The sequence below is a fragment of the Pleurodeles waltl genome, chromosome 10 (genome assembly GCF_031143425.1).
Source record: "Pleurodeles waltl isolate 20211129_DDA chromosome 10, aPleWal1.hap1.20221129, whole genome shotgun sequence".
NCBI lineage: Eukaryota > Metazoa > Chordata > Amphibia > Caudata > Salamandridae > Pleurodeles > Pleurodeles waltl.
Genome location: NC_090449.1, coordinates 674,183,618 through 674,210,050, shown reverse-complemented (window position 1 = coordinate 674,210,050; position 26,433 = coordinate 674,183,618). Strand labels below are relative to the sequence as shown.

Sequence of the window (26,433 nt, the reverse complement as noted above, 5' to 3'; positions counted from 1 at the left end):
AACACTGCATGGTCTGTGAATGCCCTGGCTGCCCTGTGGTGATCATTTAAGTGGTGAGAGTCTTTCTTTTACATCTATTGGAAGTGATCCCTTCCTTAGAAGTCTCGATTGGCTCAACTGCGCAGTGTTGGTAAGGGGCCTATACCCACATGTGACTGCTATACTGGATGCCTTTCCACCATCACCTCATCGCTGCCTTTGGACTTAGAAGCACTACTTTACTCATGCAGTTGGCCTCCTCTCAGTCAGTCTCTGCACTGCTGTATTCACTCACCGGTACCCGGGTCATAGCTACTGCAGGAAGTTGGCTCTGTATGTACTATTTCAAAGTAAGAAATAGCATGCACAGAGTCCAAGGGTTCCCCTTAGAGGTAGGATATTGGAAAAAAGAGATAATTCTAATGCTCTATTTTGTGGTAGTGTGGTCGAGCAGTACGCTTATCAGAGGGTAGTGTTAAGCATTTGTTGTACACACACAGGCAATAAATGAGGAACACACACTCTAAGACAATTCCAGGCCAATAGGTTTTTATATAGAAAAATATATTTTCTCAGTTTATTTTAAGAACCACAGGTTCAAGATTTACAAGTAATACTTCAAGTGAAAGGTAATTCACTCAGGTATCTTAGGAACTTTGAATCAACACAATACCATGTACAGTTTTGGCAAAAATGGAAATAAGCTATTTTAAAATTGGACACTGCAAAATTCAACAGTTCCTGGGGGAGGTAAGTATTTGTTAGTTTTTCAGGTAAGTAAAGCACTTACAGGGCTCAAAGTTGGGTCCAAGGTAGCCCACCATTGGGGGTTCAGGGCAACCCCAAAGTTACCACACCAGCAGCTCAGGGACGGTCAGGTGCAGAGGTCAAAGTGGTGCCCAAAACGCATAGGCTTCAATGGAGAAGGGGGTGCCCCGGTTCCAGTCTGCCAGCAGGTAACTACCCGCGACTTCGGAGGGCCGACAAGGGTGGTTTTGTAGGGCACCGGGGGGAGGGGGGGCTTTGGGGGAGGACAAGTCAGCAAAAAAAATACATCCTCAGCAGCACAGGGGCGGGCGGGTGCAGAGTGCAAACAGGCGTCGGGTTTGCAATAGGTTTCAATGGGAGACTCAGGGGTCTCCTCAACGATGCAGGCAGGCAAGGGGGGGGGGGGGGGGACTCCTCGGGGTAGCCACCACCTGGGCAAGGGAGAGGGCAACCTCGGGGTCGCTTCTGCACTGGAGGTCGGATCTTTCAGGTCCTGGGGGCTGCAGGTGCAGTGTCTTTACCAGGCGTCGGGTTCCTTGAAGCAGGCAGTCTCGGTCAGGGGGAGCCTCTGGATTCCATCTGCAGGCATCGCTGGGGGGCTCAGGGGGGTCAACTCTGGCTACTCACAGGGTCGCAGTCACCGGGGAGTCCTCCCTGTAGTGTTGGTTCTCCGCAGGTCGAGCCGGGGGTGTCGGGTGCAGAGTGGAAAGTCTCACGCTTCCGGCGGGAAACGTGTGGTCTTTAAAAGTTGCTTCTTTGTTGCAAAGTGGCAGTTTTTTTGGAACAGGGCCGCTGTCCTCGAGAGTTCTTGGTCCTTTTAGGTGCAGGGTAGTCCTCTGAGGCTTCAGAGGTCGCTGGACCCTGGGGGACGCGTCGCTGTTTCAGTTTTTCTTGAAGTGGGGAGACAGGCCGGTAGGGCAGGGGCCAAAGCAGTTGGTGTCTCTGTCTTCTCTGCAGGGCTTCAGGTCAGCAGTCCTTCGTCTTAGGTTGCAGGAATCTGATTTCCTAGGTTCGGGGAGCCCCTAAATACTGAACTTAGGGGTGTGTTTAGGTCTGGGAGGGCAGAAGCCAATGGCTACTGTGCTTGAGGGTGGCTACACCCTCTTTGTGCCTCCTCCCTGAGGGGAGGGGGGCACATCCTATTCCTATTGGGGGAATCCTCCAAAATCAAGATGGTGGATTTCTAAAGGCAGGGGTCACCTCAGCCCAGGACACTCCTCCTTGTTTTTATCATTATCTCCCGTGGACTTGCCGCCAAAAGTGGGGGCTGTGTCCAGGGGGCGGGCATCTCCACTAGCTGGAGTGCCCTGGGGCATTGTAACACGAAGCCTGAGCCTTTGAGGGTCACTGCTAGGTGTTACAGTTCCTGCAGGGGGAGGTGTGAAGCACCTCCACCCAGAGCAGGCTTTTGTTTCTGTCCTCAGAGAGCACAAAGGCCCTCACCACATGGGGTCAGAAACTTGTCTCTCAGCAGCAGGCTGGCACAGACCAGTCAGTCCTGCACTGAACAATTGGGTAAAATACAGGGGACATCTCTAAGATGCCCTCTGTGTGCATTTTTTAATAAATCCAACACTGGCATCAGTGTGGGTTTATTATTCTGAGAAGTTTGATACCAAACTTCCCAGTATTCAGTGTAGCCATTATGGAGCTGTGGAGTTCGTTTTTGACAAACTCCCAGACCATATACTTAATATGGCCACAACTGTACTTACAATGTCTAAGAATAGACTTAGACACTGTAGGGGCATATTGCTCATGCAGCTATGCCCTCACCTGTGGTATAGTGCACCCTGCCTTAGGGCTGTAAGGCCTGCTAGAGGGGTGACTTACCTATGCCACAGGCAGTATTTTGTGTGCATGGCATCCTGAGGGGGATGCCATGTCGACTTTGCCTTTTTCTCCCCACCAACACACACAATCTGCAATGGCAGTGTGCATGTGTTAGGTGAGGGGTCCCTTAGAGTGGCACAACATATGCTGCAGCCCTTGGGGACCTTCCCTGGCCACAGGGCCCTTGGTACCACTGGTACCTTTTACAAGGGTCTTATCTGTGTGCCAGGGGTGTGCCAATTGTGGAAACAATGGTACATTTTAGGTGAAAGAACACTGGTGGTGGGGCCTGGTTAGCAGGGTCCCAGCACACTTCTCAGTCAAGTCAGCATCAGTTTCAGGCAAAAAGTGGGGGGTAACTGCAACAGGGAGCCATTTCCTTACACAAGCACCCCCACCCCCCAAGCCCACAGGCCAGGAGACTCAGCCAAGGCTGGGAGAGTCTTCCTAGTCTGTCAGGCGAGGAAGAGTAGAGGAAATAGGCTGGTTTGTTGCAGGGCCTACTCTGCCTTACATCCTCCTGTTCAGGTCATTCCCTCTGGGGAACTGACCCACTTCCACAGTGATAGGACCTAGTCTGAATTGCCTCTTGTCTGTGCTTTTAATGTCTTCACCCATTCTCTCTATTTTGGGGTTAGAAGTATCCACCTCTGCTAATCTTATCTTAGCCAGGGTCACCCCTAGCTTACCCAAAGAGGTTACCCAGAGCTGGAGTAACCCCATCATGACCAACAGGATCAGGGGGCCTAACTTGCTATTTGGCATTGGGTCAGACCACCATGTCAAGGATAGTGCAGCCATAAAGGCTAACACCCAGCAGAGGCCACTGGCAGCGGTCAGTGGCCAGAACCACACCTTTAGCTCTTCACCTGCAAGGGAAGGAGCTAAGTTACAGGCTTCTTTGGGTTCATGGTGCCCGTCTACTGTGTAAGAGTGGGGGGTTACTACATCTTGTAGTAAACACCCTTCTTCCACTCTTTCGTCTGTTAACTGAGGAGCCACCCACTCAGGTTTAACAGTTGCCTGAATAGCCAGGACTTCTTGTGGGTCAGGTTGGACTTTACCAGTGCCACTTTTGGAGTTCTCCCATACTGGAGCAGAATCTCCTTGGCTTGCTGGAACCTTGGCTACAGGTTGTCCACCTTTCCTACACTGTTTTCTTTTCTTTTTCTTCTGGGGCCTACTTGCAGTTACTGCAGGGGTAGCAACTCCAGAATCCTTGGGAGAGGGCTGGCACTGGACCAGTTCCTCTCTTGGGCTCCGACTAACCTCTGGGTAGTCATTTCCAAGGAGACAATCAAGGGGGAGGTCTGTACTGACTACCACCCTTCTCCAGCTAAAAGTCCCACCCACTTCTATGGGCACAAAAGCCACAGGCCTATCAGTGACCCTGTCTGGGCTAACTCTTACTCTGGCAGTCTCACCTGGGATGTACTGGTTTGAGAACACCAGCCTGTCATGCAAAATAGTGTGACTGGCACAAGTGTCTCTCAGGGCAGTGGCTGGGATTCCATTCACCAGTAGGTGGTGGAAGTGTCTACTTCCCTCTGGAATCTCCAACTCACCTGTTGGGCTCTTTTTCCAGTTGAAGGCTATGAAGACCTCCTCATCTGAGGAGTCATCCCCAATGGCTAAACTGGTCACCCCTGGGATTTTTCCAGGGGGTTTGTTTTTGGGACAAGAAGTGTCCTTGGTGTGGTGCCCTGTCTGTCTACAGTTTTGGCACCATGCCTTAGTGGCATCCCAGTTCTTAACCTGGTACCCACCTTTGTTTTGGGTTGTGTCTTGGGGCCCACCCACCTGGTCTGGTTTTTGGGGGCCTACAGAGGACTCTTTTTCTTTATTTCTAGTGTTACCCACTTTCTCCTGGGGAGGCTTTGTAACCCCTTTCTTTGGGTCACCCGCTGTGGAAAATTTGGTTACCCTAGTCTTGGCCCAGTGGTCTGCCTTCTTTCCCAATTCTTGGGGAGAAATTGGACCTAGGTCTACCAGATACTGATGCAACTTTTCATTGAAGCAGTTACTTAAAATGTGTTCTTTCATAAACAAATTATAAAGCCCAACATAGTCATGCACTTCATTTCCAGTTACCCAACCATCCAGTGTTTTCACTGAGTAGTCTACAAAATCAACCCAGGTCTGGCTCGAGGATTTTTGAGCCACCCTGAACCTAATCCTGTACTCCACAGTGGAGAATCCAAAGCCCTCAATCAGGGTAGCCTTCATGAGGTCATAGGATTCTGCATCTTTTCCAGAGAGTGTGAGGAGTCTATCCCTACACTTCCCAGTGAACATTTCCCAAAGGAGAGCACCCCAGTGAGATTTGTTTACTTTTCTGGTTGCACAAGCCCTCTCAAAAGCTGTGAACCATTTAGTGATGTCATCACCATCTTCATATTTAGTTACAATCCCTTTTGGGATTTTTTAGCATGTGAGGAGAATCTCTGACCCTATTTATATTGCTGCCACCATTGATGGGACCTAAGCCCATCTCTTGTCTTTCCCTTTCTATGGCTAGGATCTGTCTTTCCAAAGCCAATCTTTTGGCCAACCTGGCTAACAGGAGGTCATCTTCATTGAGGCTGCCCTCAATGCTTGCAGAGCTGTTGGACTCTCCTGTGAGAGAAGCAACATCTCTGACTATCACTTCTGGAGTTCCCTAGTTGGGCTCCCTAACTAGGAGAGGGGGTGGGAGATTTCCCTCCTCATCACTAGCTTCCCCCTCTGTGAAGATATCATCAGAGGGGTTGTTTTTAGCAAACTCTGCCAAAAGCTCCTGGTGCTGTACTTTGGTAGGGTTTGAACCAGTCTTTTTGATTTTGCAGAGAGACCTTAACTCTGACATCCTAAGATGCAGGTAAGGGGTGAGGTTGAGTTCCATCACTATCGCTTCTGCAGCAGACATTATGTTTCTAAAAGTTGGAATACTTTTTAAGAATCTAAAACTATCTCTAGAACTTAATCCAAACTTTTACAAGACTTTTAAACTCTAAAAGAAATGCTAACAGGGACTAACACAAGGCCATAGTAGGGCTTTTAAAAATTTAGAAAAATAGCTCAAATTTCAAAAATCAGTTTTTAGTGACAATTTTTGGAATATAGTCGTGTGATCAGGTATTGGCTGAGTAGTCCAGCAAATGCAAAGTCTTGTACCCCACGCTGATCCACCAATGTAGGAAGTTGGCTCTGTATGTACTAATTCAAAGTAAGAAATAGCATGCACAGAGTCCAAGGGTTCCCTTTAGAGGTAGAATAGTGGCAAAAAGAGATCATTCTAATGCTCTATTTTGTGGTAGTGTGGTCGAGCAGTAGGCTTATCAGAGGGTCGGGTGCAGAGTGCAAACAAGCATCGGGTTTCAGATAGAAATCAATGGGGAGACCCGGGGGTCTCTTCAACGATGCAGGCAGGCACATGGGCTTCTCGGGGTAGCCACCACCTGGGCTAGGCAGAGGGTCGCCTGGGGGTCGCTCCTGCACTGGAGTTCAGTTCCTTCAGGTCCTGGTGCTGCGGGTGCAGTGTTGGTTCCAGGCGTGGTGTTCCTTGTTACAGGCAGACGCGGTCAGGGGGAGCCTCTGGATTTCCTCTGCAGGTGTCACTGTGGGGGCTCAGGGGGGGGTCAACTCTGACTACTCACGGGCTCGCAGTCGCCAGGGAGTCTTCCCTGTAGTGTTAGTTTTCCGCAGGTCGAGCCGGGGGCGTTGGGTGCAGAGTGGAAAGTCTCACGCTTCCGGGGGGAAACGTGGGGTCTTTAAAGTTGCTTCTTTGTTGCAGAAAGTTGCAGTTTCTTGAACAGGGCCGCTGTTCTTGGGAGCTTCTCGGTCCTTTAGAGCCAGGCAGTCCTCTGAGGCTTCAGAGGTCGCTGGTCCCTGTTGGATGCATCGCTGTTGCAGTTTTTGTCAAAGTAGGGAGACAGGCCGGTGGGGCTGGGGCCAAATCAGTTATCGTCTCCGTCTTCACTGCAGGGCTTCAGGTCAGCAGTCCTTCTTCTTCTTCTTTAGGTTGCAGGAATCTATCTTCCTTGGTTCTGAGGGCCCCTAAATACTGGATTTAGGGGTGGGTTTAGGTCTGGGAGGGCAGTAGCCAATGGCTACTGTCCTTGAGGGTGGCTACACCCTCTTTGTGCCTCCTCCCTGTGGGGAGGGGGCACATCCCTAATCGTATTGGGGGAATCCTCCTTCTACAAGATGGAGGATTTCTAAAAGTAAGAGTAACCTCAGCTCAGGACACCTTAGGGGCTGTCCTGACTGGGGGATGACTCCTCCTTGTTTTCCTCATTATCTCCTCCAGTCTTGCCGCCAAAAGTGGGGGCAGTGGCCGGAGGGGGGGCATCTCCACTAGCTGGGATGGCCTGTGGCGCTGTAACAAAGGGGGTGAGCCTTTGAGGCTCACCGCCACATGTTACAGTTCCTGCAGGGGGAGATGAGAAGCACCTCCACCCAGTACAGGCTTTATTCCTGGCCACAGAGTGACAAAGGCACTCTCCCCATGTGGCCGGCAACATGTGTGGTGTGTGCCAAGCTGGCAAAAACTAGTCAGCCCACACTGGAAGTCGGTTATGTTTTCAGGGGGCATCTCTAAGATGCCCTCTGGGTGTATTTTACAATAAAGTGCACGCTGGAATCAGTGTGCATTTATTGTGCTGAGAAGTTTGATACCAAACTTCCCAGTTTTCAGTGTAGCCATTATGGTGCTGTGGAGTTCGTGTTTGACAGACTCCCAGACCATACACTCTTATGGCTACCCTGCACTTACAATGTCTAAGGTTTTGCTTAGACACTGTAGGGGCATAGTGCTCATGCACAAATGCCCTCACCTGTGGTATAGTGCACCCTGCCTTAGGGCTGTAAGGCCTGCTAGACGGGTGACTACCTATGCCACAGGCAGTGTAAGGTTGGCATGGCACTCTGAGGGGAGTGCCAAGTCGACTTAGTCATTTTCTCCCCACCAGCACACACAAGCTGTGAAGCAGTGTGTATGTGCTGAGTGAGTGGTCCCTAGGGTGGCATAAGACATGCTGCAGCCCTTAGAGACCTTCCCTGGCATCAGGGCCCTTGGTACCAGGGGTACCAGTTACAAGGGACTTACCTGAGTGCCAGGGTTGTGCCAATTGTTGAGACAAAGGTACAGTTTAGGGAAAGAATACTGGTGCTGGGGCCTGGTTAGAAGGGTCTCAGCACACTTTCAAATCATAATTTAGCATCAGCAAAGGTAAAAAGTCAGGGGGTAACCATGCCAAGGAGGCATTTCCTTACCCCGCCATATTGCTTTTTGGGATTTTTCTTTTCTCCATACTGATTTTTCATTTGTTGATGTTATTATTGTGTATTGGGATTCGCTGGGCAATTCTCAGTCCTTTGTAGGTGGGGGGATGGGGGTTGGGGGGGAGGGATCTGGGGATTTCATGTTTTTTTCTTATTGAGTTATTCGTTTTGTTTTTCAACCATGACAGGACACAGTATGCTGCAGGTACACATTTGAAGACTCTTCACCACCGCACTAGATGATGGCGCCTAGAGATCCTAGCTCTATGGTTGAGCTTACACTTGACATGGAACATAAGAGGCCTCAACAACCTAAGTAAGGGTAAATTAGTTCTACAGTACCTCATGTGCCATGGTGTTAACACTGCATTTCTGCAGGAGACTCATCTCTTCCCCAATAGTTTTTGCAATTATGCTGCCACTTCGGGTCTTCATGGGTACTTCTCTAGCTACAGTGCATATTCCAGTGGAGTGTGCATTTTGATACACAGGTCCCTTCCTTTTCACCCTTCGGCTCACTTTACTGATACTGAGGGCCAGTATGTGGTTGTCCTTGGAACACTAGCTGGACAGAGTATTCTTCTTCTTAACATACATGCCCTGAACGTAGACAACCCTGACTTTTTCACACTCTGGTAGCCCTTTTAGGTGTTGTGGACGCCACTCACATTATATTGGGGAGAGATTTCAATCTACTTCTGGACCCAAAACTAGACTTAACGTCCGTGATTCCTAATGGAAAACCGCATTCCTTACAAGCTTTAGGCTCCCTCTGCAACACCTATACCTTGAGGGATGCTTGCCGACTCCTACATGCAGACACCCGAGGTATACTTTTCATTCAGCACTCCACCACACTTGGTCCGACATCGACTATTAGCTGATCTAAAGTACTGCCACTCCGTGGCTGCGAGACATCAGCCACCTACTGCTCACACTTTTTGATCACTCCGCAGTTCAAATGGCTCTCCAGATTCCTTAATGTGGGCAGGGGGAGCGCTACTGGCGCTTTCCATGTAATGCCTTATTGAACAATGCATTTGCACCGAACTTCGCACTTCTACTACTGACTACTTCAAATTAAATAAGGGCTCAGTGTCAACACAAGCTGTTCTTAGGGAGGCCTTTGAGGCGTACATCAGGGGGATCTCTATCTCCAAACACTCTGGTGTCCTTGATATCAGGAACTCACTTGCTCGCATTGAAAGTGAGCTCCGAGGCATTTATGATCCATGTTCCCAGCTACAACATGGCCCACAAGTGTTGCGTCGTCTTAAACTTCTAGACAAATTTAAAGAATCGTCGGAGCGCGAGGTCCTTTTACTTGGCAAGTATGTCAGAGCTCGCAGATACGGTGAAGGGGAGCGACTTGGCCTCATCCTGGCCCATCTGCCATGTCCTCCCCGTGGTGGTGCATACATCCCAGAACTGCAGCGAGACAATGAAACCAGGATCACCGACAATGGGGATATTCTGGTGGAGCTGCTCCACTACTTCTACACACTATATACTGAGCGGGTGGAGCTGCTCCACTACTTCTACACACTATATACTGAGCGGGGCATCTGTGACACCGCTGCTATTTCCGATCACCTCTCCGAGATTGCCATGGTGTGGCTGTCACGCCCTCAACAGCTCCTTAGTGAACCCATCTCAACTGACGAGATCATGCAGACAATAGATGCCCTCGGTGACTCAAAGGCCCCTGACTTAGATGGTCTTAGGGGTACATTCTGTAAGACTTATAAACAGCTACTTGCCCGCAGCTCCTTGAGATTTACGCAGAGTTTCTAGACACTGGTATCCTCCCTCAACCTTACGTGAAGCCGTTAATATGCTCCTTTTCAAGCCGAGTAAGGACCCTTTACACTGCACCTCCTATAGGCCTTTATCTCTGATACATTTTGACACCAAAATTCTGGCAAAGACATTAGCGACTCACCTGTCCCTTTTACTTGCACATATTATTTCTCCCTTACAATCAGGTTTCATCCTGGGGCACTCCACCCCTCATAATTTATGCACTGTGTTTTCAGTACTCCACAGTATCTCTCCAGAGGTGCCAGCTGCAGTCTCCATCCTCGATGTAGAGAAAGCATTCAACTCCCTCGAACGGCCATTCTTACTGGCGACACCGCACAACCTGGGACTCCCTCTTGGATTCATATCACTGGTTCGGCTACTTCCCACACAACCACTGGGGCGTATTTGCGCTAATGGCTCCCTAACTGATCCTTCTGAAATTACCAATGGGGCCAGGCAGAGTTGCCCATTGTCACTCCTTCTCTTTATCATAGCCATGGACCCTCTGGGTCGTCACCTCCAGGAAAAACACCTCCACCGAGATTTGCAGTTCCACCCGGGTCCTCTTCTCCTGTCACTATATGCAGATCGCTGAGACTATGGCCCCTCTCATTCAGGAAATCACTAGATTTGGTGAATTCTCTGGACTTGGTATCATCTGGAACAAAACAGAACTCTTCCCGCTCACTGACACTATGATGCCTTTCACTTGTGCCTATCCTTTGAAATGGTGCACAGGACCAGTCTGTTATCTGGGTATTTGGTTACACAGGGATAAGGAACAGATTATTCGCTTAAACCATGGCCCGGCTACAGACCAACTCACATTACAGACTGGAGGTTGGTGTCTGCTCCCATTATCCATGGCAGGTCGTATAGCTGTTATCAAAATGGTGATTATTCCTTGATTCCTATATTTAAAAAAAAAAATATTCTGATTCCCCCTTACCAATGCCTTTTTTGCAACACTTAAGACTTTGCTGCTACGACTGGTCTCAGCGGGACTCAGACCCAGGGTGGACTTGAACACTCTAGTACTACCTTATGATAAAGGTGGTTGTGGGAACCCACATTTTCAATTCTACTATCTCACTGCTCAATGTAATTTTGCTTACCATTGGTTTAATCACAAAGCCCATCTCCCCGAGCTATACCGGAGTGTGACCAGGCTGACCCGATACGGCTTGCCTCCATACTCCTGCTGGGCGTCCCATTGGACCCAACTGATTTGCAGACCATCTCCACCAAAAGTTGGGCGTGGAGGAGGCTCCTTCGGTTACTTGGGGGGAGGAACTCCTCTACTCCCCTGCTTTGCCGCTCTTCAATAACTGTTGGTTGCCCACTACACAGGACAAATTGGTCCAACAAACTCTGACACATCCTCTGACACATTACGATCTCCTCACGTTTGGAGACCTCTTTACCCATGGATGTCCTGTCCCACGGAGAAAACATCCAATTCGCAAATGCATTACTCCTTGACCATTTTGTCCTTAGACACATCCAGAGTGCTCTGCCAGCCCAAATCCCTTCTTACCCCTTGGACCCAGAGGGCAGGCATTTGATCTCCAAATTATACCACACTTCTGTGTCATTACTGCTTTCTCATGAGACAAAGGGAGTGCGAGTTAGACAAACCACTGTCAGAAAAAAATAGGCTCTTCTGCTGCAACTAAACCAAACTCATATTTCCCATTCATAAACATAAACTGATACCCCACAAATGTTTACGTCACGCTTACTTCTCACCTAGTGCATTGGCCAAATTTGATCAATCCAGGTCTTCCAACTGCCCTAAATGCAGAGCTCCCAATGCTGATTTTTCCGACGTGGCACCTATTGGAGAACAATTTTTACCTTGCTTTCCATGATGTTTGGGACAGACTTAGTTTCAGGTCCACTGCTGGCCTTTTTGGGATACATCGCTGACGTCCCTGAAGGGGTACATCGCTGACGTCCCTGAAGGGGTACAAAGAACCACTGCTGTTGCATTACTTTTAGCTAAGCACAAGCCTGCCCTGCTTTGGGGGAGCAAACACTGTCCTTCCAATTCAGACTGGCTTTGCAGTATAACATACAGCGTCACCACTAGTAAAATATAAGCATCGCTTCAATCTGCCTCTTCCCGACCCCAGGACATACGGCAGCCTCTTAGGGACTACCAACTGCTGCAAGAACATTCTGACACGGATTAGTGGAGCCATTGATATATTAGATACTTTTCGTTGATCCTCTCCGGACCTATACCTCTTCTGCTTACTGAATGATGTCAAACCTGTATAGCCCTGTTGTTGATGTACCCTATACCTTTTCTGAAGAGACTGGTTGCCTGCATCCTCTCCATTGCCAACAATAATATACCTATTCCTGCTGATGCTTCATCTCAATTAATGTATGCTCAAATGTCAATATCTATGTATGTATCGCATAATGAAACTGTATGCACTGTTCGTGATCTGTTTTAAAGCAAAATGATGAATAAAATCTAAAAAGAAAATAGCTGATAGGTTGAAATGAAAGGGAAAGGAAAGGCGTGACCTTTGTGAACAACCTGGAAGACCCACTACTCAAAGTTCATAGCCCTCTGGTGGATTTGGAACAAGGGCATCTATCCACCCACGTAATGGTCATGCTTGTGAGGAAGACTGTGTTGCTGATTTTGCCTTCATTTAGCATCACCCTGGCATATTTAGTGACAAAAACAATTATTAGTATTCTGGACAGTTGAAAGCTGTTGCTGCATAGAAGGCTGCACCCTAGAGAATCAAGAGAACTTTGAGGCAATGCTAGTGATACTGCCTGTCAGGAGGTGCAAGACCAAGGCAGAACACCACAGTTCTGCTCTGTTTAAAATGTTAGTGTGGTGTATGCTTTGTTCACAAAAGGACACTCACTATCAAAGGGTATAGCTTTCTAGTTTGCTTGTAATAAGAATTTCTTGCAGACACATTTTCTTGCAGACTCCTCATCTTTTTGATTATCCATCAGGTGCAGTATCTCCCTACCTCATACTTGTTAGCACCATATTTAATCCAGCTGTGGCTCCCCCAAAGCCACTGAATGTGGTGACACTGAGCCACATGAGGTGAAACTTTGTTCGCTGGAATATTTTTCTTTTTCCAAGCCATTTAGATCCAGATTTAGAGCTCCCTACATTCAAATGTGTATAGATTTCTGTCTATTCAGCAGTGTACTGAGCACTGCCTCTGTAGTTGTTGCACTTTAAGTATTGTTGTTCCTTCAGTAAAAAGATGTGTACATCTAATTCTCTGAACATTTGAATGTGGTGCCTTGGCTTTACGAATTATGACATTTGTTGATGAAAGCTAGATGTGGTGAATCCTCACATTATCACTCAAATTCAGGTAAGTCCCAGTAAAAGGGAACCAGAGGGGGTACCCACTATTAAAATTATAAGAGGGACAGGAAGAACAGCTTTTCTTGCTCAACCAAATAAAGGTCCTGGTCCCGGATCAGGTTCAGTAGCTGAAAGTGACACCAGAGTCGACCCCCATCACCAGACCTAATCTGAAGAGAAATTTTAGCTAGATTTCCAATCCCCTTCTTAGCATGTCTCTCAGATTAACACTTTTCAGCAGGCCACGCTTGAAATTTTCAGAGCTCTTTATGTGCCCTGGTGCACGGCATGTCACCAAGGTGGAATCAGGAGCCCTATTCTCACTTTTCCCAAGGATTGTAGCCCGTCACTAGATGGCCCATTGTGGAGCCTCTTGAAGACCCCTACAGTATTGTTACGCAGGCCACCACCCAAGCAAGAGTACCTCTTTTCTGGAATTTGCCAAACCAGTGAGAACCTTATTTGAAAATGAGCTTCTTGGCAAACCCTTGCCCAACCTTTACTGGTCGTGGCCTTGTTCATCTTAGTGTCAGAAACATTTTAGATGTTGATTACAGCCATATAGTGCATTCCTGAGGTGAATAGAAGGGCATACCACTGTTGCCTCCTTATTACACCAATGTTAAACTATATCTTGACTAACAGAAATGACAGAAGCAATCCCCAGAAGCCACTGCCTGGATAAGATTTTAGGTTTTGTTGCCTGAAATCTTGCAACCTTCAGTAGCCACCTGGGAGCTATTGCTGCCTGTCATGGATGCCTTGCTATTCCACATAACAACAGCATGGAAGAAGCACTTGCTGGTACAGGCAGTTAGCAGTGAGATCATTAGGTAGCTTAAGCCCGCTCCAGCAATCCCCAAATTTCTACCAGCACAACAATAAGTTGAGAGCTTGGTGTCTCATGCTCATTTGGAAAACTGAACCTAAGCATATTCTCATCAACTCCCTGCAGATGATGATTTGACACGCCTTGATATCGTAGGCCACACTGTGTTTTTTAAACCGAGGAAGGTTAAAGAAATTGATGGGTCTCCTGCTGTATTCGCCCTTTTAGGGGATGGCTGATCTGGCCGCTGCCAGCCTGCCAGAATGCATCATTTGGGACATTTTCCCAACTCATAGATAAGCAGGTCGCTGGCAGACGGATATGAATACCACAAAACACTTGCCAGTTCCTTGACTACAGCAATGATTTTCTGGTGGCACTTGAGGATAGTATCCACTGGGTTTTCAGGTGAATACACAATATAAACTGTACAGTAGGCCAAGACACCATTTGAGGTTCTCGAACAGAAGTATTGAGGTGACACAGACGATCATCTTTAAAAGATGGAAAAAAGAGAGCATGGCTATGCAGAAGGTAATCTAGCTGCTCCTCATGCAAGCTATGCTATAGGGCTCCAATTCTTCAAAGAGATGAATGACTTACTAAATGTGTTTTACCTGACCCCCCCTGAATTTGAATTCAATGCTGATGAAGCTGTGGAGTGAGCACTGAACCAACTGCTGCCAATATGACAGTGCAGGGAAAATAAATGTTCAATATGTAACTCTAAGACAATCACACACATCATTGTCCCTGGGACACACATGATGTAAGAAAGGAAGGGAGATCTCAGTGATAGTGGTAGAATATAGTGGAAGCTAACAACATGCAATGGCACACAGATGTGATCAGAAGACCAAGGTGCCCTGCAGGTAACTTGGTTGCTTTAGCTGCATCCGCTACCACAGAGTACCATGCCCTGCCAAGAACACCAGGGACCGGGCTGTAATGGTGCCACAGGGGTGAGAACATATTGTTGCTCACTGGCACTCACACTCCTTTTGAGATCTATGACCCGAGCTCAGCAAGCATTCAGCTTTGTGCATGGTAGAACATCCTGAAGCATAGTGGAGATATTGCAGTCTTAGAATACAGTGCGTCTGCACTCTTGTGAGAGAAGCCCTCATCTGTCCTAGCATAGGGAGTCTAGGGGCAGGTGCAAACATACTCCTACAACCCTCCAAATAAAATAAATTGCCCCACATCACAAGTAACACAGCCATGACTACAAAAAGCATTTGTCATCTGTCATAGTTATGGACATCAGTGCAGCGGATCAGATCGATAAGTAAATGTTTAGAGTACCTCTATAGTACCTGTATAATCTAAGAGTGTCATATACCCTCCTCTTTGGTGACTGCCCATGGACATGTGTATCAGTGGTGAGCATTAGCTCGATTGTGCATATTTTATATATGAAGACTTCCACGGGCGAAGCTCCCTTGCTCAGTGCAGTATAACAGACACAGAAATCACAATTCGCTAGAAGGGTCCACTGGATGCATATGATCTTTTGATTAGGAACACAAATGCTACAAAGGTGTTGGGGCAGGTATATGTAAAGAGGACTGCCTCTGCTGCCCTGAAACTCCAGCACGTAGGCAACTATAACCTTGTGAATCTCAAGACACCAAAGACTAGACCTTGTTGAACATGCACAGACAGCAGATGCAACTCTGTTTCCGTTGGGCTTTGGGACCACAAGAAGTGAAATCCAGGTAGCATGTTAGCAACCACTGTGGACGCTGTTGTGACTTGACTAAGAACTAAATGGGGATCCTAGATTATAAGCCATCAGCCAGCTCCTTGTGCACGAGCCATCAGTATATATCAACGTGCACAAGATCTGCCACTCAGCTGTGAATCCACTTAAAAGCAAAGTAAGCACATAATTATAATGAAGAAACAAAATAGCTCAGCTGGCACTTCAAAAGCTAGTACGTTTAATTCCCAAGACAAAGTTACCAAAGGGAGCCCTTCTCAACTCATGATGAACTGAAGAAGTAGATGTCCTCCTTGAAAGTGAACCAGACCAAAGCAATGGGAGACACCAACAAGAGCACGTTATTTACCTTAAAATGTTTTTTTCTTGAGCGTATCAGTGGAGCACACCTAAGAAGAAGTGATTTGGAAGAAATAACCAGGAGTCAGAAATGCAACACATACTGCTCTTTGACAGGCAAGAAGACACTGAACACTGCTTCAGATTAAATAATGTCTGTAATCAGGCAACACTGACAAAGATAAAGAATGACGAACTTGAAAATAAGCAAAAAATGTATTTGCCGTAATACCCATATATTGGATGTACTAGTAGACAGAACTCGCAAACCCTTCAGTGTAGCACATTAGAAAAGGTCTTGCTTCAGATGTTCTGATTTAGGTAAACTCCTTCAAAGTAAAAAAAGGCCTTGAATGGTGCAAGGAAAACATCTGACCTCCGGTTTACTGTCAGCATATTTCAGTCTTTCAGGGCAGACATCACATTTTTATCGCCCACTAGTCATTGTTTTTATGAGAGAGGCAGACAGTTAAATAGTTGACTGCCACCAAGGCTGATCAGCTGCATTTCACATTATCATGTTTAAAGTGAAGTGATCAGCTCGTCCTGGAGCTTAAAGTGCTTCTTCCGGAGAAGTAATCTGCTCCTTCTATGGGTGAGGCAGCGCCACATCCTGGATGCAATATGTTTGGAAGTGGGAAGTTGGATAAATTGCAGTTCCCCTGCTCTTACTGCAAGTGATCTGCTTCTTCTGTAGTTTTTGTTTGTACACAGAGGAAGGGATCCGTAATGCTTTGATTGGTGATCGCTGGTATCCAGTGCATGAATCCCATCCTGAACAGACATGCCACATTTTGCTTTCAATCTACAGCCAATGACCGGCCATATAAAATCAATATTGCCAGTTGTACACATAAGCAAGCAGAAATCACAGAGTATTTTATTTTTATCAATCTGTGACAAATTAATAACTACTCAAAACCGACCATTTCAGCAGTGGGATTCTCAATACAACTGTAAAGAGCGCCATGAAGTTACAGGCTTCATCAGAATTAGTATGTGACAACTATGACTTACTCTTCCATCAACTTCTCGCATCCCCCTTTTCATAATCAATATTGATAACTTAAAATGCATTCAGCTAATAAACATTTAAAAAAATGCTTTCACTTAAAGTGCATTTGTGCTTCAAAAGTGCTAATGCTACTGGTGAAAGTGCATTTAAAGCACTAAAGTGCAAATCAACTTCTCATGCCGACTAACATTAATGACTCGCCTGGCAAGCAAAAGCCTAGCGTTATTCTAATCCAAGCAGCCACAGCTTTGCTAATCCTTGAAAAATGTCCCATGATCAAAGCTTTAAACATTTTTCCAACCCATAAAGTGCAATAGTGCTATTCCCCTCCAAATGACCGCAAACCTCAAGATAGCCCCCACTATTTTCGCATAAGCCTCGTCAAAGCTCTTGGTTCTTTTTATTGTTTCCTTCCATTGCAGAACACTGAGAAACATTGTGGACTTCCAATTTTGCAGAATTAGTGAACGTGCTACCGAAATCGCTATTGCAATATAGCACTGGAGGCATTTACGGAGTCTACCCACTGAGTAAGAGGAGCCAAATAACCCCACTGTAGGCTCTGGTCGCATATTAGTGAAGTGTATTGCTAAATTCTGAGACTACGCCCTCCCGGATTTCCTGCAACCTATGACAGGAGAAGAAAATATGTCCTCAGTCACCTGTCCCATTAGTCATACACCGAAACATTGATTTTGTGAAGTTTGTACGGTGCATAACACGATAACCATCTTGAAATAACAGCCATCCTTTTGTAGTTGGTGGCTCTCAGCGACTTTTACCCCAGCTCAGAGATATACTGCCATTCGACAACGGTTAGCTTACATGCGTTTCTCTAAAACATTTTCTAGAACAGCTTGTACTACTGATCGATTTAAAAACTTTTGAAAAAATCTTTACCGGTTACCTACTCTCATTAATTTGTTCTCACAAAACAAACGTACTAGCAAACACGTTTCCGCCTTCATTTCCTGATAATTTAGTTTTAAGAAACTATTTGGCTAAAATTGAGCGGATACTCAGACTATTTCCCCCAAATCTCTGGGTTACCTGATCCCATTTAATTAGCTTCGTCCCCAGATAAAAATCACCAAATGTATTAAACCCTTCGCTACCCATTAACATATTATTGACTTCTGTATGGCCATAACCCAAATTTCGCTCTCCTGAAGTCAGGAATATGCATAACAAGATTGTACCTCCCAGTGTTTGAACAACCTATGAATACACTATTCTAGTCCCCTTACTATCTTGACTTTTTGGGTAGCTTCTGGATCTTCCGAAACACCAGCAGTTTGATACCATTTTCTTTAACCATAATGTTTAAAAGAAAACTATCATATGCCGAATCTGATAGCGAAAGCTGTATCACACTGTCGAGAAGAGCTACCTAATAATAGGTCTTGGGATGCGGTAGTGCCAACCCCCTTTGTGCTATATCCAATTCTAAAATCATCTTCTTAACCCTAAGCTTTTTATTTTGCCATATAAATTTTATGAAAATGGTGTTGAGCTATTCAAAATATGCGCTTGGAATCAATAAGGGAACATTTATAAAAAGGAATAAAAGCAGAGGCAAAATCAACATTTTAATTGAGGAGACTTTCTCGATCGACATGAGAGGTAAGAGTCCACCTCTCCAACAAAAGCTACTTTTACTCTGAGTTGCACCATAATTCTATTGAAAAAGTTGGGAAAAATCATTCATGGCATATATTTCTAGATAAAGAATAGGTTTCTGGGGAATAAATTGTAAACCAGCAGGAAGATCTGATGTAGACGTGTTAAATAGCAAAATTTCAGTTTTTGTCTGATTTATCTTATAACCTCCTATACTTGAGAATCCATTAATTTAATCTATTGACCTCTATATATGCCCATTATCCACTTTTACATATATAGTGATATCATCCACAAATAATTAGATTTTTTATATTTCTTCCAGAGCCAGCATAATCAAGTCATAATTCCGTATCTTAATTGCCAAAGACTCAAGAAAAAAAGTAAGAAGAATTGGAGACAGAGGACATCCCTGCCTAGTACCACGATTAATCTGGACTCTCCCTGCTTCTTTAGAATTCACCATGTCCTTTGCTGAAGAATCTGTATGTGGGGGCAGAGGCATATTCATCAACTGAATAGGAAATCCAAACATTTTTAAAATATAAAATAATGCATGCCATTTTACTAAATCAAATATTTTCCCAGCATCCATCCTTAAAATGGGCACTTTCTCAGAATTCATTAAAAATAATCTATAGTTTGCATTAACAAATGTGTGTTCGCTGTCCTAAGTCTTTTGGGTAGAAATCAGCTCTGATCTTTATATATCACCGTCTGAGCCACAAGGGCCACCCAATCTGCCATGATTTTCACTAACCATTTATAGTATGCATTCAAAAGACTAATCGGGCGATAAGAATTAGCAGCAACCACATTTTTGTCTTTTTCAAGATAAATATTATAGATTCTTTGAACAAATTTTGTACTTCCATAATTTCCCTGATTTGATTAAACAATGATATTGAAAAAGGCACCTACTCTCTTAAGAAAATTTTGTAAAATTCTACTGGTCACTCCCTGATGCTTTCGCATTAGCTATCTTTTTAAGAGCTATAACTGCCTCAGAACGCTCTATTTTATCAATCAGTACACTTATTTCAGAATTCAATTATTGTGGCTACTTCAGTGCCTCAAAATATTGCTTGTGCTTTGCCCAGTGGGACCTCTTCCACAACCTCCTATATACGCCTATAATGCTGTAAAAATACCTCAGCAATTGCCCCATCCTCCACTTCAAACTCCCCAGAACTTAGACATTTGATCCTATCTAGTACCTGACTGTTATTGTTGATTTTTGTAGACAAGGCTAAGATTTTTCCGGTTTGTTCATTTTCCTCATATCGTTTTTGCTGAAAAGCTTTGTCTCCCGCAATTTCTTCTATTAAAAAAAAATCCTTAAAATCTAATTTTGCTTTTTCTAGCAAGTCTTGCTTTTATTGATATTCTGCTGAGGTTTTGGATTTACCAGTGATTGCCAAGTGTGTTTAGGGCAACATTGACTGCTGCTTGAAGTGTCTGAACTTGATCAATGAATGCGGCCTTAAAAGCTTCCCACACCAAGAAGACCAAAGCAGTATTACAATTTATTTCAAATAATTATTATATGAAAACTCTCATCTCCTCTACCTACTCTTTATCCGAAAGTAGTGACCTGTCAAAATGCCACCTTGACCTAGTTTTGGGGGTAGGACCCACTTTTATTTGATTAGAGACTACTGAGTGGTCGGAGAAACGATTTGCCATGATTGACATTTGACACCCCCATGTTTTTGAAATAATAAAAAAAAAAAATCCTATTGAGAGGCTGTGCTAAACCTATGTGACTAGCACGTGCATTGTGCAACTTCAGGGTGGCCTACACGCCAAGGGTCTATTAGCTTATTATTCTGCCACATGACTTTTAACAACTTAGCAGTTCTGGGTTCAGTTTTTTTTTTTGCCTTATTTGAGGTGACTTTCCATAGGTCCTGAATAAAATTAAAGTCACCTCCCACGACTAATACCCCTTCTGACTTCATAGATTTGATCCAGAGGTTGAGTTTCATCCATCACTGGACCGTAATAATTTACAAAATTAATCATCCTATCATTCACTTGTGCCCGCACCCATATCCATCCACCGTTATCACACACACTTTTTTTTGGCAATGTAGAGAATTTGCAAACAAGCTAGCCATGTCCCTAATTGCAACCCCAGCTGAGGCCAAATAAGCTTGGGAAAACCTTGCTGGTAAGCGGATTTCTGGAGCGCTACCCTTAAAATGTATTTCCTCTAAATACATTGAATCAGGACCAAGTGAGGAGAGCCAATTCAATACTGCACCCCTCTTGCGCCTATTCCCCAATCCATTCACATTACACGTAACAATTTTAACATAATGCATTAAATAATTATTTTATCTCAGCACATCACCGGTCCCTGAACATGATTTAACTCTGGAATTCAGAGTACAGCCTTATAAATAATATTTCACTACATTCTCAACATCTTAACACTATCCATACTTCAAGAATTTGACATTTTAGATAATAACGCCTGCACCTCTTCTACTACCTGGAAGACATGAAAATGCCCATTCACTAGGATTTTCAGCTTAGATTGTTGACATAAAGAGACTTGTATTCCCAAAAGCTTAAACTCTTCAGCAAATTATTGAAAAGTCAGAAAACACGCTCATATGTGTATTGTCTGCAAGCTGAAATTACTTTTTGTGGCTAGCTGTTGACAGCGGGCAGGTAATGGCGAATCCTGCCTTTGACTGGCCCAAGATGGAATTACATCAGACTAGGAAGGTGTGGAGGCTGCAGCGGAAGGAGGAGTGGTGGACTGGCTAGACTGCTGGCTCCCTGATCCATGTGGAGGCTAGATCCCACATCCCCAGCCATGTGGAGGCTGGACAGCATGGATGGCACGGCTGCTGGAGGGGAATGGATGTGGATGGTCACCCCTCCCTTAGCCACGAAAGGGATGAAAAGATGACTGAGGGGAGTGAGGGGCAGCTGCGAGGTCCAGGCATCCCAAGACTCCTTGAAGTGTTCAAGCTCAGAGTTTACTTTGTCTCCAAAGAGACGGGTGACTTCAAAGGGCATGTCCATAAGAGTGGATTGGACATTCCCCGAAATGCCGGATGTCCTTCATCAGGTGTGGCGCCTTAAGGCCACCGACGAAGCAACTGATCTGCAAAGGGAGTTGGTTATATCCAGCCCACATCTGACTGTGAACGTAGCTGCGTCCCTCCCATCAGCAACAGCCTGGGAGAGAATGGTGCAGGCCGCCTCATGGACCTGTGGCAGCACTTGTGCAACCGTGTCCCATAAAGTATGGGGATAAGGGACCAAAAGGCATACGACGTTCACAGACCACAGTGCCAGGCTGAAGAAAGAAAAACTCTTCTTCCCAAGATGATCCAATCTCTTGTATTCCCTATACAGGGGTCAGAAGGGAATGGGATGTAGAGGCTTGGAAAACTAAGCTCTGAGGAGTCGGGTGGTGGGTTAGGAATGCTGGGTTGTCAGGCACGGGCCTATAGAGACAGGCTATTGCCCTGTTCACAAGAGTCCCTGTGCTGGGTTTGGACCACGTCCCCAGGAGGACATGAGTGAGGGCTTCACTGAAGGGCAAAAGTGGTTCAGAGGTGAAAGGCCCCGGACTGAAGCACGTCTGTCAGGAGGATAGTCCTGACAGTCACCAAAGGGAGCACAAGGTAGGGGGAGAAAGCATGCCAGCTTCAGGAAAAGTATCTAGACCGCTCCCAGAAACTCGGGAGTAGACTCAGAGGACAGAGGCCTAGAGCTTCGCTCTTAGTCCAGCTTCATCCGACCAGCGGGGTGAAGCCGAAGGACATTTGTTCACCTTCGACTTCTTCTGCTTACACGAACGTCCCGAAGATCTTGAATGGGACGACGACAAGTGGTGAGGGCTCTGCGAGCGGTCTCTGGACCTTCCTCTCGACAGACTGCGATGAGGAGACGAGTGCGGAGTAGCTTTAGGGACCACTCCCGCCAAGCCTTCGGGTTCATGGCCCGGCTCTCGGAGCACGACTTCAGGTTGTGGTCGTGCTCCAAACACCACAGACACACGAGGTGTGGATCCATCCCAGACATCATCCGGTGACAGGAGTCACAGGGCTGGAAGCCAATCTTCCATGACTGTAGGAAAGTCCCCTCTTTCTGGCATGGTTACCCCCACTTTTTGCCTGATGTCAGTGTGCTTAGACTATTTTCACTGAGATCCTGCTAATCAGGACCCCAGTGATGTGCTCTCTCCTCCAGATGTGGGTGTTTTGGTGCTTCATACACCCCACAATTGGCATACTGGTTTACCCCTGTAAGTCCTTGGTAGATGGTACTGTCTGCAGGCCTGCCTTTTGTAACCTGCATGAAATAGTGCATACACCCTTTCACTGCTGGTCACTACACCAGGTGGCTGTAAATCACCCCTATGGTAGACCCTTTGAGCCCAAAGGGCAGGGTGCAGGTCTCAGTGTGTGGACACCCCTCCATGAGCAGAGGTGCCCCTATGAATTCCAGTTCCAATTCCCTGGACTACGTAAGTGAGGGGAAGCCATTTTATCTATGTACTGGTCACCTGTGGTATCAAACATGTCACAATCATACCCCAATACTGATTCCAGAATTGGCAGCGTGATTCCACGCACTCCGAGGGTTCCTTCGAAGATCCCCTAGTTCTGCTCCTACCAGCCTTTCAGGGTCTGTGGGCAGCCCGCGCTGCTGCACCCCCCAGACATGATTCTGCCCTCCTCCTGCCTGACTAGATCAAGCAGGGGACAGCAGAACAAAGGTTTTCCTGTAGGAGAGGGGTGCAACCTCCTTTCCTTTGGAAATAGGTGTAACGGTGCTGCGGAGTGGTAGCCTCTCCACGCCACCAGACTGCTTTTAAGGGCACAAAGGAAAGGAGAGTGACCACTCTCCTGTTCATCTCCACCGCTAGGGTGGTGCCTAGAGCTCCTCCAGGTGGCCACTTGGTTCTGCCATCTTGGAAACAAGATGTGCAGAGGCCTCTGGGAGCATTTGTCTGGGTAGGCCAGGTAGCTGACGTCAGTGACCCCTCCTGATAGGTGGTCACCCAGAGAGTGCCCAAACCGTCTTTTTGAGCTATTCAGGGACTCCCTTGAGGGTGGGTCCCCAGATTCATTGTGCAAGATACTGGAAGGAACTATCTGCGAGACATCTTCTGCTCCTACAGGAACCGGGCAACACTGCACCGCTTGAGAAGACTTCTCTTTAAAACATTGTTTCCTCCACACCTGTCAGCATTCTGCAACATCTCCAAGGCTGTGCATCCTCTGGGCTCAACAAGACTTTGACCGAACCAAGAAGCGAGAAGGAATCTCCCTTGGAGTGAAGGGGTCATTCTCCAGCATCTGCCGGCACGTAGGCAACAAAGTCCGGTTGATGGAATCTTTTTGTCCCTCGTAAAACAAAGCAATTACAGTAACACTGCCTTTGTTACTACAGACAAACAAAATGCAGTATTTCAAATACTTACGCAGGGGTAACAAAACCAATTGTCAGGACGCGCGTTGGATAAATAGAAACACGTCTTGCACAGATGTAACTCATCCAGCTGAAAAAAAAGAATAAATTATATATGCAACATTCCAAGACATTTCGTTAAATATTGTACATAACTGTTTAAAGTGAAAAATAGGAATGAAACTTTTATCATCTGTGAGGTCATGAGCAGTAATATCAGATGAGCGTTTAATAGTTTTTAACTCAGGTGCAAGTTATGGTGTGTGTACTTAATCATAACTGCCAGTCAAGGTTTCTTTTGGTTTTATATGTTTTATATATGAGAACCATGACTTTACATGACATAACTTACTGTTATTTTAAAGGAATGTATACACCAGCATAATAACTCATGTTTCACATCAGGGCCTAGCAGTCTATGGCATCTACCTTGCCCAAAAATACCCCACAGTCAGTAACGTATTGGATATCTGTCTCTTATGATATGAAGAACTTACCTCCACGTCATAACACTTAATAACATGACAGGATCCACACAAGGGATCTTGGTTGGTATCAGGAATGGAGTTTTAACAAGGCATTAACAGGGGTTCTCCACCTCCCAACCCCATTTTCAAGATGCAGCGATAAATCCATAAATGTTAAAGAGGTCGGGCTACTAAGAATAGTAGCTCAAACCAGAAAATACTGAACAATTCTTCCTGGAGATTACACAAAGAATGGAAGAAAACTTAACATGCCATTAAAAATTAACTTTGCTCAATTTGGCCAAGGTACAAGCAACAATGCTTAAGGAGATGCCGACAGAAGAGCATGTAATACTTAGAAATGTAGCATGTATAGGCTGCATTATTCAAACAATATAAATACGACAATGCGCCTCTAAGGCCCTTCTGACCTCCAGTGTCCCATCATGCCCTGTAGGAGGCAGTTTACTCAGTTGTTTTTGACGAGCGGATCAGCAATTTAGTGTTACACATATATTGTCTCTTCCATCAGAGGAGGGAAGGTTACTTATGATTTCAATTGAGATTTTCCTGCAGTGGGGCTTAAATCTTGTTTTAACCTTTTTAATGGGGTCACCTTTTGAGCCCAAGCACTCTTGCCCGTTAAGGTTTTTAGTGCTTAAAACTGTTTTTCTCGTTGCTATAACCTCAGCTAGGGGGGTTAGTGAGCTTCAAGCTCTTTCTGTTAAACCCCCATTTACCTTGTTTTTTCGAGATAAAGTGGTGTTGAAAACCAGGGCGGCATTCCTGCCAAAAGTTGTCACTCCTTTTCATATAGGGCAGACCATTACCCTTCCATCTTTCTACCCTCCTCCTCACCCCTCGAAGGAGGAAGAAAGGCTCCAGCATTTGAAACCCTAAAAGGGCGCTCCGTTTTTATATTGAAAGGACGAAAGACTTTCGCCTGGAGGATCAGCTGTTTGTGGGGTATATTGGAGAGAGGAAGGGCAGAGCAGTCCTAAAAAGAACAATCTCCAGGTGGGTCATTCTTTGTATCAAGATCTGCTACTCGTTGAAGAAAAAGGTTCCCCCTGAGGATATCAGAGCCCACTCCACCAGGGCTAAGTCGGCTACTTCGGCCCTGGCAAGGGGGGTTCCGGTGGTGGATATTTGCAAGGCAGCAACTTGGGCGTCCCTCCACACCTTTGCAAAGCATTATTGCTTGGACTCTGAGGTTCGGAGGGACGGCCATTTTGCACGATCTGTGTTGCAGGATTTCTTGGTGTAATCAGGCAGGCACCCACCTCCGATACAGCTTTGGGACTCTATCCATGAGGTGAGGAATCCACAGGTAGTTTGTATCCATCAGAAGGACAAGTTACTTACCTTCGGTAACGCTTTTTCTGGTGGATACAATAGCTACCTGTGGATTCCTCACAGTCCCACCTGCCTCCCCGTCTGATTACACTAGGATATGTGATTGTAATATGTATGTATATATTGATGTTTTTTCAGAACATATTAATCATGGTTTTGAATATGTTTCATCATGGAAGTTTGATGTATATATGTATCTATTGGAGTTATTGTGAGGTCGGTTCTCACCTGTTCGCCTTAAAGGCATGTAAAAAATGGGTGAAACTGACGTCAGCACGCCTGCGAGGCCCTCTTATTGGTACAGTGACGTCAGACGGAGTCAAGTGGAGCTGTGCAATTGTGACATCCTCGTCGACGTGGAGAGCTGGGAAGATTATTTTCCGTCGGATGCTGGCGCTAGGGTGAATTCATAAGGTGAGGTATCCATAGGTAGCTACTGTATCCACCAGAAAAAGCGTTACCGAAGGTAAGTAACTTGTTCTTCTCAGACGCTCACACTAAAGACAGAGAAGATACTCTACATTTAGTTCAAGATCTTCCCAGTCTCATCATACATCATCTTCATGATTGTATTTGCCTAGCTTAACATATTTTCCTTTACTGAGAATATCTCCAAAAGATGATATTAACTCCTTCCATGAA

General features: G+C 45.8%; 1 protein-coding gene across 2 annotated transcripts in view; it reads right to left on the bottom strand.

The window, feature by feature from the left end:
* ZMYND11 (zinc finger MYND-type containing 11) overlaps positions 1-26,433 on the bottom strand; it is a 572,905-nt gene that overhangs the window by 343,798 nt on the left and 202,674 nt on the right. For both annotated transcript variants that reach the window (XM_069211170.1, XM_069211171.1), the window contains exon 10: positions 23,982-24,059. In XM_069211170.1, coding sequence (XP_069067271.1) covers positions 23,982-24,059 — 78 coding nt within the window. The remainder of the gene's footprint in view (positions 1-23,981; positions 24,060-26,433) is intronic.